The sequence below is a fragment of the Lepisma saccharinum genome, chromosome 8 (genome assembly GCF_977018435.1).
Source record: "Lepisma saccharinum chromosome 8, izLepSacc3.1, whole genome shotgun sequence".
Lineage (NCBI taxonomy): Eukaryota > Metazoa > Arthropoda > Insecta > Zygentoma > Lepismatidae > Lepisma > Lepisma saccharinum.
In genome coordinates, this window is record NC_139236.1 from 80,058,513 (window position 1) to 80,071,112 (window position 12,600).

Genomic DNA, 12,600 nt, shown 5'->3' on the forward strand with positions numbered 1-12,600 from the left:
TCCTCATAAGAGAGGACATAGCTGTGGGAAAAAACAGGCGTTAGATGAACTGCATTAAGCATCGCTTTCAGCCATTTGCCATTCCACTACACACTGCTTTGCACAGCGTGGTTTTCCAATGGCTGAAAGCTATACTTGCAACACAACACATTGTCTAAAACAACAGCAGGTCCTGAAATGCTGGTTTGTTTACTCTTATAGATGATGGATACAATCTATTCTCTCTCTAAAATTAACCTAATGTCTTAAGTATGCACCTTACAATATAGGGAAGAAAAAGTGAATTAAATGGGGACTTAAGACTAAAATCACTGTTTGAAAATTTTATTGTATTAAGTGCTAAACTCTCAAAATGTGCTTGGACATGATTAGGCAGGGTTCCCACTCAACCAAGGGCATCCGGAAAAAAAGGGGGCATTTCCCACTCAAGTAATGCCAACTAAAAATCAGGGGTAGATAAAACTAAAAATAATTGAGGAGCCAGCCCATTTTTTCAAGTACATACCAGGATCCCCCCCCCCCCCCTTGCAAATACAGGCAAAGAAAACCACAAATCCAGCAAACATATACATTTTGAAATGCAACCTTAAAATATTTCATTTATTAATAAAAGACTGGATTAAAAGTAATTAACTTTTTAGGAGATGCTTTTCCGCATAGCCATCTGTGAGCTCCCAATCATATGAAATTGCATTATGTGTATCTATTTAATTTTCCACCAAAATATAGAAAATACACAAACTAAAACATATAAAGTACTAATTACTTTTTTAAAAAAGTAATGAAAAATTCTAGAAGCAATTCAAAATATTTATAGAAATAAATTGGAAAATTCAGGTGCCATGGACACCAGACACCCTGTAGTCTATCCTTGTCTAAAATTATACATGTAAAATACATAATATCACTTCAGTGACAATAATTTGCATTAAGACTGCTGCAAGGTAGTTATAGGACTATGGTAACTTCAAACTACAGTAGTGTTTTTTGGGGAGGCAGCACTGGTTTGAAAAATTACTTGCTTGCCCCTAAAAGAAAAATATCCTGTTGACCTGATGCATTTTTAGATGCATTTCCAGACAATTCTTGGATGGGTGTTTGAACTCACTTCAACTCGGAATGCAGAATATTTTTAACAGTAAAAATATGAAAGAACTCACTCCCATTGCAAGAAAAGCTATATTATTATGCATATTTTTGCATGTAAACATTTGTTGTGGCAAATTAGTGTTTACATATGATTGAAAAAAATATTCGCACATAAATTTCATGACTTTTTCAGAATTTCTAGGTCAGTGGGAACCCTGCGGTAAAGGAAGAAAAAAAATTAAACTTCTGATCATTACTACCAAAGATGTAGATGTGATTCGAAAGGAAGAACTACGAGAATTACAATCAGGAGTTTCAACACAGGCTTGAGTTACTTGCATAGTAGTTAAAATGAACTATATTTTGAATATATCTGTACGCAGAAATAATAAATGTGAGATACTGTTATCAGCATAAGAATGTAAAACCAAAACAAGCAGCAAAGTTATGTTAATGTGCAATTGTAGCCTCACTTTGCTTAACTCTGGTGTAATATTGGTACAATGTAAGCTTTGCATTCTCTGCTTGCATTAAGGAAACTAATGAATCTTCACAATATGTCAGGTATAATTTTATATCAGTAGGTTGGCAACACTTTTTGTTCCTCTATAGATGTTCTCAAGCAATTAAGGAAGGATTACTTCAGGTACTTAGACTTAGAGTTATCATAATGTCAAACTTAACTCTCGGGTGGGTGTACAAAAACCATCAAATTGAGTTCATTTTCTGAGAAAAATAAAGAAAAAATTTCCTTGATTGCTACTAAGTTATATTGTGTTTGTATGCGACATCATAGTTTGGATAAAGCAGAGAGCTTTAACATTCAAGTGGTACTAATGTTGCATTCACGTTGGTTCTATGCAGTGACCATTTCTAACACAAGATATGCATGGCCTCTTTACACGATGCCAGACATGAATTCCAGAAAACAGAATTAATGAAACCATTTCATTTATTGATTCTTTACTATACTGTCAAACAAGTTGAAGATGGTTGCCAGTTCCAGGCTTTGGATGTAACTCATTGGAGTAAAGCATTCATTGCAAGGCAACATGATGTGACCTAATGAGAAAATGGTCTGACATGTTCTGCTTGCTCAGTTATTCTGGTACGAAAGGTTGTATTTACGTGTGTATACTGCGCACCCTGGTTTTTGATGGGAAAAAGTGACAAACAATTATATCTTGTATATAATGCGCAGTGCAATCCAGGTTCAAGAAATGGCTTTCTTAGTTGTAGGTTGTAAAGCTGTTGCTATGCATATGAAGAGTGAATGAGATGATACCTATTCAATGAGTCACCTGTTGCTATGTGGACCAAGAGGAGAATATAGTCTTGTGTATACAATGAGTCACCAAAAATTTGTTTTCTATTATTTGTCGCCCAACAAATACCGCTGATATACATCACATGTGACCGAAGGTGCTTGCTCGAATTCCGCCAGAAATAGCACTACTCTTCTTGGTGTCATACATCATAACATTACAGCTCGAATTCCGCCACAACAGCACTACTCTTCTTGGGGTCATACATCATAACATTACAAAGTGAAAAATTGTGAGAAATGGCCTTCAAACTTTTATACGTGGTTTTCCTCATTCCTTCTTTATTTTTTCTAAAAAAATCTTCCAAATATATACTTTCCCATAACTAACGAACTTTTTTACAAGACACATTCAGGACCCTCAAACTAGCAGTTTGCAGAACAGGATTTCTTCCATTAAGGCATTTACATTTACACATTCCATATACAGGTAGTTATCAAAATAATGGAAACTCCTATGTTCAGCAACATGGGATATGTGGGGGCTGGCAACACTGATCAGTCGTGCACTGCAACCAGTATTTCATTTGTTTTTGCGGTGAAGGATGGTAGTCAGTAGCACGTATCCATGCGTGTGATCAGCCAGACGTAGATGAGGTAAAAATGGGGGACCTCTCCAACTTTCAACGAGGGCAAATTGTAGGAGCACGGTTAGTTGGCGTAAGTGTAACAAAGACTGCCAGTGTGTTAGGTGTATGGAGAGCAAGAGTATCCAAGGAGATGGTGGCATACACAACTTGTGGCAAGACATCTTCAAATAAGAGTAATAGTGGACGAAAACGCATCCTCGGGACCACCGAACATTGAAGAGGTTTGTCTCAAAGAACCGTCGAGCTAATGCGACACAAGTGACATCAGAACTCAATCATCATCTCAACCAACATCGTTTCTACACTCACAGTTCAAAGCGAGCTGCACAAACTGAACAATATTGCCAGCCCACACAGATGCTGTGTTGCTGATCGTAGTTGTTTCCATTATTTTGAAAACCATCTGTACATATATTGTATTATTTGACCAGTAATACATTTTAATTATTTTCTTTTTCCTTATGCTTTTTTTTCATCCGAAGTACCATAAAAATCTGAATGTTACTTCATTTTATGATGAGCATATTTCAACCGCATTGCACATTAGTGTCGCCATCTTGAATGGACGACTGTTGCCACATTCAGAAACTGCAGAATTTAAGCCTTACAATGACACATAAGATGACAGGGTTCCGTAAACAAGAAAAGCCAATGCAAGTGTCAAAATTATGGAATGATGCTGTACGGTTTCATATTGGCAGTCCAAATACGCACCACAGTTGTTTGGGGGGAAATTTTTGGAAAAAAGTGTGCATTATAGATGAGTAAATACGGTACTTCTGAAGGTTGGTTCCTAGTGTCAAGTATTGCAGGTCACTTTGGTCTGAAAGCTCGTTAAATCTAACAACTCAATTTTCTGTTATCTCGACGTAGACCCTTTGAACACCCAACTCAAGAATACCTATCTACACCACCATCCATACAGTTGGGAGCCGAGAAGACTGCGAGGCTGAGGAATGCGAAACTGACCTGCCTGTTGCCACCTTTCAGGGTGGCAGCGGCATAAATAAAAAAGGCATGGTACGAAAACGCATTGCAAATGAATGGAACATATTACATAGTAACATGTGAAAGCAATACTAATAATGGAGTAAAACTTCACAAATCAAAGCAATCTGCTTCCAACGTGACTAAGAAAGTAAGGGTGTGTGCGTGCTTTTTGTGTATTTCCTAGTGTCTTGTTAATGCTTCTTTCCTGGACATGGATCAATTAATTTTAACTTATGCAGGGTAGTACATTTTCTCCCTCGTTTGTATTTACATTTTGGTATGTAGCATCACTTTTCTGCAACTTTCGGATTATGGAACATGAAGTTGTATTGTCTCGGCCCCATTGATTTATCCACCAACTACGCCCTAACACCCCACACAACTTTTATAAAAGGACAAATTTATGGTCATTTTGACTCTAAGTATACCTTTTCACACACATAAACACAAACTTATACCCCTCAAATAAAAAAAAAATATCTGAATATACCTTTGCTCAACCCCCGAGCCGGCTTTCCTGCTTTTCGTTGCATGTTAATTCTATTGATAGTTAACCTTCAGCGACCCAGTTTACTAGATATAGTCTGCTCTATACATATACATTTACTTATACACACACGCCAGAACATTCATTCGATTTTTAAAACAAATTTATTTCCGAAAACATGGAAGAAGTGTGAATTCCTATGCCGTTGCTGGTCTTTGAGATGTCCTGTGGCTGACATCATCAGTGGAGGTTCACGAATGGTTCCGAACGCCAGACAGCACCTCACACTGTAAGTCCCGATTCCATTATCAGATTCTCACCCTTTCCTACAGGGACTTCTGCATGTCTGGCAACACTGAAAAATTGAACACCAAGTCGAAGCTTCCCTCCCCACACTTCCTCCCTGTTCAAACCCGAACCTCACCCCGCACTTGCAGTCTTCTCAGCTCCCAACTGTACTTGTCATTACTCAAAATTTCCCATATTTCAAACTGAAGCACTATCCTTTGTTTCCTATTCAAAGTGAATGAGCTTGACCAATCAAATTGTACACCTGTAGACCTGTAAAAATATAATTTTACCATGAATTCACCACTAACAGAATTCCCAGACTAAGTTTGCACAACAGACTTCCAGTTTTGAAATGTTGGTAACTTTATTAAAGAAAATGAGAATATTCACACAAAACTGGAAAGACGCTTGTAAAATATACTTAAATCTAAAGCTATTTCTTTAGCTTCTCCTCTGTGATGCAATTGCTATCGAAAATATGTTTATGGCGTCTGTGTACTTGAAATGCATGTATCAATCATATTCAAGTACAGATGTAGTCATAACGACAAAGTAATACTGCTTGCAATGCAAGGCAGCTTTGCATATTTTATTATCCATGTACTTAAAGGTATGAGTTTCGATGACTCTAGTTCTTTAAAAAATGGCATTTTTATGCTTTTTCCCACCTTTTCTGCAATGACAAGACACTTTCCCTATTATATGGTATTTACAGGAGAATTTAAAAGTTACATTAATGTTTTATGAACGAATTTGAAATCTCATAACAATGCACATGAAGTCGAGAAGCTAAATAAGATTGTATCCACCTCTAATGAATAAAAAAAATCCTAATGATCATTGCGACCCTCAACACCCCCTCTGCACTTGGCTTACCATTCCTCTTCTTTGTGATTAACAAAGAATTCATTTAATTGTTGTCGCTTAAACTCCAATTTGTATTCATTGTACTTCTTAATAGCATCTTCATCAGTGATATTATCATCTTGCGTTTGAAGAAAGGCTTTAAATGACATCATCGGTGGCTGTGTTTGACCCACATCAGCGTCCCTGGAAAAAAAATTGAGAACATAGAAGTTATCATCTCAATGTTTTTGCTCCTGTGATTCTTTTAAAAAATGTTTACGGACATTATGTCATAAATATATTTTGTCATAGTAAATAGGTTTTATGCTCAATATTATTTGTGTTTATGTTCCAGCTTGAACTGAGAAATCACATATGTTTATAATAGTCTAGTTTGCTGCACATTTTAGACTCTCTGCACTTGCATGTCTAGTTTGTTACACGGTGCAATATAGACTCGTCTATTTTGTTGATCTGATGTCTGCACTACGTTCTGGAGCAGTGTAATGCATGGTGTATGGTCACATGGTGCATGCTAACTAATCAAATGCATGTTTAAAGCATCAGGCAGGCATTTGTTAAATCTTCTCAGCTTGAACACTGCTTTTTGTCTAATTTGGTCGAACGTAATTTCCTTGCACCAGCCTAACACCGGGATACACCTGCACTACACCTACTGTCAAAAAGTGCAACAACGTAGGTGGGGGAGTTTTCAGATCGAAGCGACAAGTGCCACATATCACTTAGAAGCGAAACCTAAGTAATCAATGCAGCCTTTCAAACAGAAGCAAGACGACAAGCTGCATTTGCCACTTTCATGTGCCTCGGTCTGTTGTTTGCACATGCAAGGTGAATGCTACCTTGTAGACTGAAGGGGCCTTGTCACTTTGGTGTGAACCCCGCTGTCACTTCAGTCTGCCATCATGGTTCATATATATGTAGATTGTTCAATAAGTTCTCTCTCCTGGGCTATAACTTTTTTATTGAGTGAGGGAAGTTTATGAATTTACAATCAAATGAAAGTTTTGACTGCCCTCGTTTACAGGGTAACATTGTTTTTCAAGGTAGTCCCCACCAGCGTTGATATCTTTCTGCCATCGGTGCACTAGTTTCTGCATGCCTGACTCATCTTTCCAGCTGGTGGCTATGTCTATTAAAACTTCTTTGGATGAGGTGAGTCCTGCTGCCTATCGTTTAGTGGCTGGGTCATGATGATGAGCCCATGTACCATCTTGGTGACAATACAACACAGGAAGTCATCTCCTTCCACCTCGTAATGCTCTAAATTTTGCTGACATATTTGCACATAGTCTTGACAGGGGACCACCTGGAAACACACTATTTGAAACCCAAGTTTGTCATTGATGATGTGATTCACTGATGTGATATGCCCAAAATGTCTATGAAGCATTCTTCCCCATACATGTCACACACCCGACTGTGGATTTTGATAGGTGGAACATCAGCAGTCAGATAATTTAATGACAGGACTGCTTGAGTCTTACGTCCACATAGTCAGACATCTTTCAAGCTACTGCTACCTAGTCAGTGGCACAACCTCAAACCGAAAGAATCGTCTGAGAGCAGACATTCCAAATATTTATTTAAATGCAAAATCATAAACTTCCCTCACTCAATAAAAACGTTACAGGCCAGGAGGTAAAACTTATTGAACAGCAACTCTCATACCTTCAATATCACCCACCCCCTCTCCTCGAATAGTCCTGGCCTGGTGACCAGCAACTTTCCAGCTACTTGAACACATCTGCAATGATACGCATCTTTGCAAATTAATTTATTTGGAGAGCATGGACTTGTATTGATTGATTGATTTTACTTTGCTTTTCTATTTCGAGGATAAATGATGAGAGAGACACACACACAACAACCATGCCCAGGCTGGGATTCAAATCCAGGACCCCTGGCATCGAATCGTGCTGTGATAACAACACCACCATGGAGGTCAGCTGTATGGACCTCTATATACAATAAGAGTTTTCTTCAACCCAGTACAATGGACCAAGTGCCTACATGTCAATACGAACTATGCAAAAAAAAAAAAAAAAAACGTGTCCACCTTCTTACCCATACTGCCATTTGTCACCAGAATGGTCTAACTGAACTGTGAAACTTTTTGTTTGGACTATCCCTCCTACTTTTGCAGGTGAAAGTTATTTCCGGACTTTCCCTCGTAATTTTGCAGGGAAAACTTATTTTCAGACTATTCTTCCTAACTTTAGGGATGAAATTTATTTTCAGACAATCTCTCGTAACTTACTTTGTTATACTGAACTTTAGCTGTCTTGTTGGGCATTCGCGAATAAAAGAGAAAAAGCTTTACATGTCCCACTTCATTCCTCCTAGTATCTTTATTTTTTCTTTCTTAAAATAGCTCAACTAGGAATTAAACCGGGGTCTTTGGCATTTTGTGCCAATGCACTATCAATCCACCATGTCTTTATGTAGCCATTTCACGTAAAAAGCCAAAATAGTTACACTTAAATAAACATATTACACATAGATGGAATCCAATGGGAATAAATTATAGTAAAATACACACACAACTACACATACAGACTAAAATGTAATTAATTTATATCTACACAAGCAATACCCCTCAGTTCATTTACATTTCAAAAGAACTGTTAAGACATTTTCCCCTAATTTACGATTAAAAAGTAAAAATTAAATATGGCTCCCAAAGAAAAGAAATAGAAATGACTTAAACAACCAGTTTACGAAATTTCTATTTCTGTGTGTACACTGTAGATGGAAACAAGGTGCGCAATGCAGAAGGACCAGAATAAATACATAATATTAATACCATACTTCTAACTCTATCATCTCTAATGTTCACTAATAAAGTAAAAACTACAAAAAGCGTTATTTGAATTGTGTTACTTTGGAGCACAAAAAACAACACAGAATTACAGATACATATTCGCGTGTCAAATTCATAATGGATTCTGGAAAAATGTTTCCAGTAGACCTGTAATATTAATATTTGTACTTGTTTCCTTAGTTAAAGCAGGATTCACCAGTCATGTTTTAAGACAAGGGAGAAGGAAAATTTGGAAGTACAGTACAGTTATTATTACAGTATTTACTCTACAAGTGTATAAATCTGTTAAGTACTACAATAGTCATATATATAATATTAATTAACATATCTCATGATTGTACACACTAAAGACAGAAGTATGGTACTAATTCATTAAATCTTAAGTTCAATTTTCTGAAATCAAAATTAATAGGGGTGGGGGGATATTCATATCAGCAAATATATTTTTTGAAAGCACTGGTTCAATTTTAATTCTGATATTCTGGACATACACGCAAGCACCATTCGTGGAGTTAAAAATATTTTTGGAATAAAGTAAATTTTCTTCAATGTCCTGCAAACATTGTTTTGAGTGAGTGAGTGTGAATGTGTAGTATTATTTTAATATTCTGATTATGTTGTAAGTGAATTAGCGAATATTTACAAGCAAAATTTCATACACTAACATACTGAAACCAATTCAGCCCTGTAAGTTTACAGAAAATTAATTACCACAAAAAAATTCACATGAGTTCAGTACTAGTCAGATGTGTGTCACCTCAGTGTTAGGGTCGGCATGGGAACACTGAAAGAAACAAGTGAGAGGCAGGCAACAATGTCTAATATTTCCTCTCTCCATGCCTCATCTGTTACACATGACCATCACCCTCAATGTAGTGAAGGAAGCCATGCATGCCACTTTTAGCTGGACTTTTGACCCCTTGAAGTCCGTTTCTAAAGCCATAAAAACATGGGACACAATGGGCTGACCACATAAAAAGGGATGAGATTTGGGTTTTTTTTAGCACCTTCCAACGTTGTAACATTTTAGAGGCAAGAAGAAGGAAGGACACACATCTTGTATGTACCGAACTCACATGTTGTCTACTTGTCACATACAAGATAAGGACATCAAACATGCAAGTAACTGATATCATTCTCTCTCACACACACACACACACAATCTATCTCTCTCTCTCTCTCTCTCACACACACACAGATATATATGAAAGATACTCTTCAATAAGCAGGAAGAGCACGCAGCTTAAGGGAGACTTCACATCAACGTCACATGAAAGTAAGGCCTAAATCCTGTTCGGCAAAAGAACAAACTTCAAAATTCTACTTTTGTCTTTTCTGTCTAAAGCCAGGGAGGGTCCCATGAACTGCTGAGTCAATCAGCTTGGTCCAGTTGCCGTGGTGAGGGGAAATTCTAGTGGCATTTTGCAAAATCTCTTGTTTCTAGTTGTTTTCGGAACAGGTGGCACTCTCAACAAGGCCAAGCACGGCAAAACCTAATGGTTGCCGCTGTGTAGCAATCGAATGGGTCTTCGATTTCCTGACTCTCCCTGAAATGCGAGCGAAGGGTGCATGTTGACAGCAAAAGGTTTGGTGTACGACGACTAAATTCAGGCATGTAGCAACACTGCTTTTCTCCCCTTGAAACTCGCACAACTGGAGACGAAAAATTCGAGTTTCCTGAAGTTTATTCTTTTGCTGGTCGGGCTTTAGTGACATGTGACACTTGGGAACAAACCATTCTACACCACACCAGCATGACCAGCAAACAAGCTTGGTTTCGATTAGTGAAATCCTCAAGTGACAAACGCCACTTTGGTCTGAAATCACCCTTAACGCTACACAAATAAAATTAAGGTACCATTGGAACATATCTTATTTATCATGAACAGTCTCTTATCTGCTTCATGTGCATAATTGAAAAGGGAAGGGGTGTACTGTTACTACTACCACTATTTATGCTAAAACTAAACACAGAACTACTAAGACTCTCCCTATTACAACAACAAAGCTTTTACAAAAAAGTATCACAACAATTACCTTTGATTGTTATTTTGATTTGAGTATGATGACTGAGTGCTGTAACTATCATGAGACCAACTATTGTAACTGCTGTATCCTGAATCATGACCAAATCTCCGGTCATCCCTGCAAAACAGATTAACTATAGTAGAGGCTTCTCCGTCAGAAGAATATGGTAGCAACTGACACTTTTTTGAAATTCACAATGGACCTAAAACACTGATATACACCAAGATACAAAATGACTTTCCTTTTATATTCTTCCCAATAATGTGGTTTACTCTAAAATATTTTTAAAAAAGGGGGAAGATTGGGGAAGTTCCCTAAAAGTTATGTACTCATGAAAAATAGACTTTTGGTATCCATACCATTAAAAAACCTCATTAAAACTTGGAATATCCATGTGTTCTAGTACTCTGTAGGGTAAAAGATACATGTATGTTTATTAGGCAAGGACACACGAAATTTTTACCAATAGTAACAAACAATATATATAAAATTATCCGATACTGATATTTTGGACCTGATATAAAATACAGACATTTATGAAGAATGTAAATGCCTTTATTCTTTGAGATATATAACATTGAAATCTATTTAAGTCCACTTTATGCACAGGAAGGCTAATCAGGACTGAACCTACACACTAAAGTGGAATCTGAACAACATGTGTGTCTGATGGCTTGTGCCTTGAATAGCTAGCTGTACATGAGCTATGTTAATAAGTTATAAAAAATGACAAATAGTAGCATAGAATTACTGATTTATAGATAAAATGATTTATCTAATCCTACCAGTCTAAAAGGAAGTTTTTTTTTTTTTAAAAAAAAAATCTATTTCTTTGCATGACACAGGAAAATGGACATGCAAAACTGACAAAAAATTTGCATGAAATTAGGAACAGGAATTTTGGTCAGGTCCAAAGAAGGATGTATACAGCAATTCATTTCTTGATAAATGTTTCCTAAAACTATAAAAACTATTCAAGTATTTGAGTCAAGTGTGTAAACAACACTGAACTTGGTCCTACAAAGAAGATACTACGAGCTCTAATATACTAAATCAGTTAACCCAAGAATAGAACTCCACGAAGGATATAGGCATACATATGCACCAGAAAACAGAATATATGTGGAGTGCAGAAAATGTAAAACAATAAAATTGTAACATGTTGCTATGTCAAGATCAACAATTTATGACAGAAAAATGTAAATTCCAGGACTGTAAAAATTGGGTTCCTTCCACTGTCAAATTATCTGGATTCACATATACCTCAAATATGATATTTGCGACTGGACCTAAAGTTTAAAAGGTGATCCAAACCAATGTGCCTCCACTGGGGAACAAACCTGGGACCCCTAATTCACTACAGCAATCCATTCAAATATGTTGTCACTGTACAGTGAGTAGAGTTTCAATAACAAAATGTCACAGGTGAACATATGGAGTTTAACCTTACCTACCTTCTTTCCAGTACTACGCTAGGTTTCATATTCCTGCTTATGGTGCTACTTAAGATATCTTTTCTCTAGGACAGTTTGAAAAATTGGAGATTTAAGAAACAAATGACAGAAGAATCGGAGAAAGAAAGATTAGAATGGTAAATAGGACTCAAATTCATATTACTGATGATATTATGATAATACTAAAGGGTGAAAAGTAATTGCATTACACAAATATGTGGATTCTGTATGAAGTGAAGCAAGATATGTGAATTTAGAAGGAAATATGTGGTACATTCTTTTTATTTTCCCACTTATAGTAATTTTGTTCCTTGCTCGTGATGCAAACACAGGACCTTTGGCTTCCAAGCAAGTTATGCTACATACTGCACTACTGATACTTTCAGCAGTAAAATACAAGGTGAAGCAATGTTCATAGCATAATTTAAAGTTGAAATTGTATGTGTAAAAAAATATATTTTCATTGAATGGCCTTAATACCTAATTATTAGATGCATGCATATTTCGTATTTGACAAAACACAAAATGTGAAATGAAACATTGTAATGTTCATTTTTCATGTTTCTGAAAGGTGTGAAGTGCATTTTCCTACCCAGTTTTGTCATGAAATAATGTGAAATGAACTGCAAAATAGACTCAAACACGAAATTTAAGAGTTT

General features: G+C 36.6%; 1 protein-coding gene across 1 annotated transcript in view; it reads right to left on the minus strand.

Moving 5' to 3' along the window:
- Nucleotides 1–12,600, minus strand: part of Ars2 (arsenic resistance protein 2) — a 91,303-nt gene that overhangs the window by 50,847 nt on the left and 27,856 nt on the right. Inside the window, exons 4-5 of the mRNA XM_083127894.1 lie at nucleotides 10,497–10,604; nucleotides 5,648–5,821 (exon numbers count right to left, since the gene is read on the minus strand). Of these exons, the coding sequence (XP_082984020.1) occupies nucleotides 5,648–5,821; nucleotides 10,497–10,604 (282 nt within the window). The remainder of the gene's footprint in view (nucleotides 1–5,647; nucleotides 5,822–10,496; nucleotides 10,605–12,600) is intronic.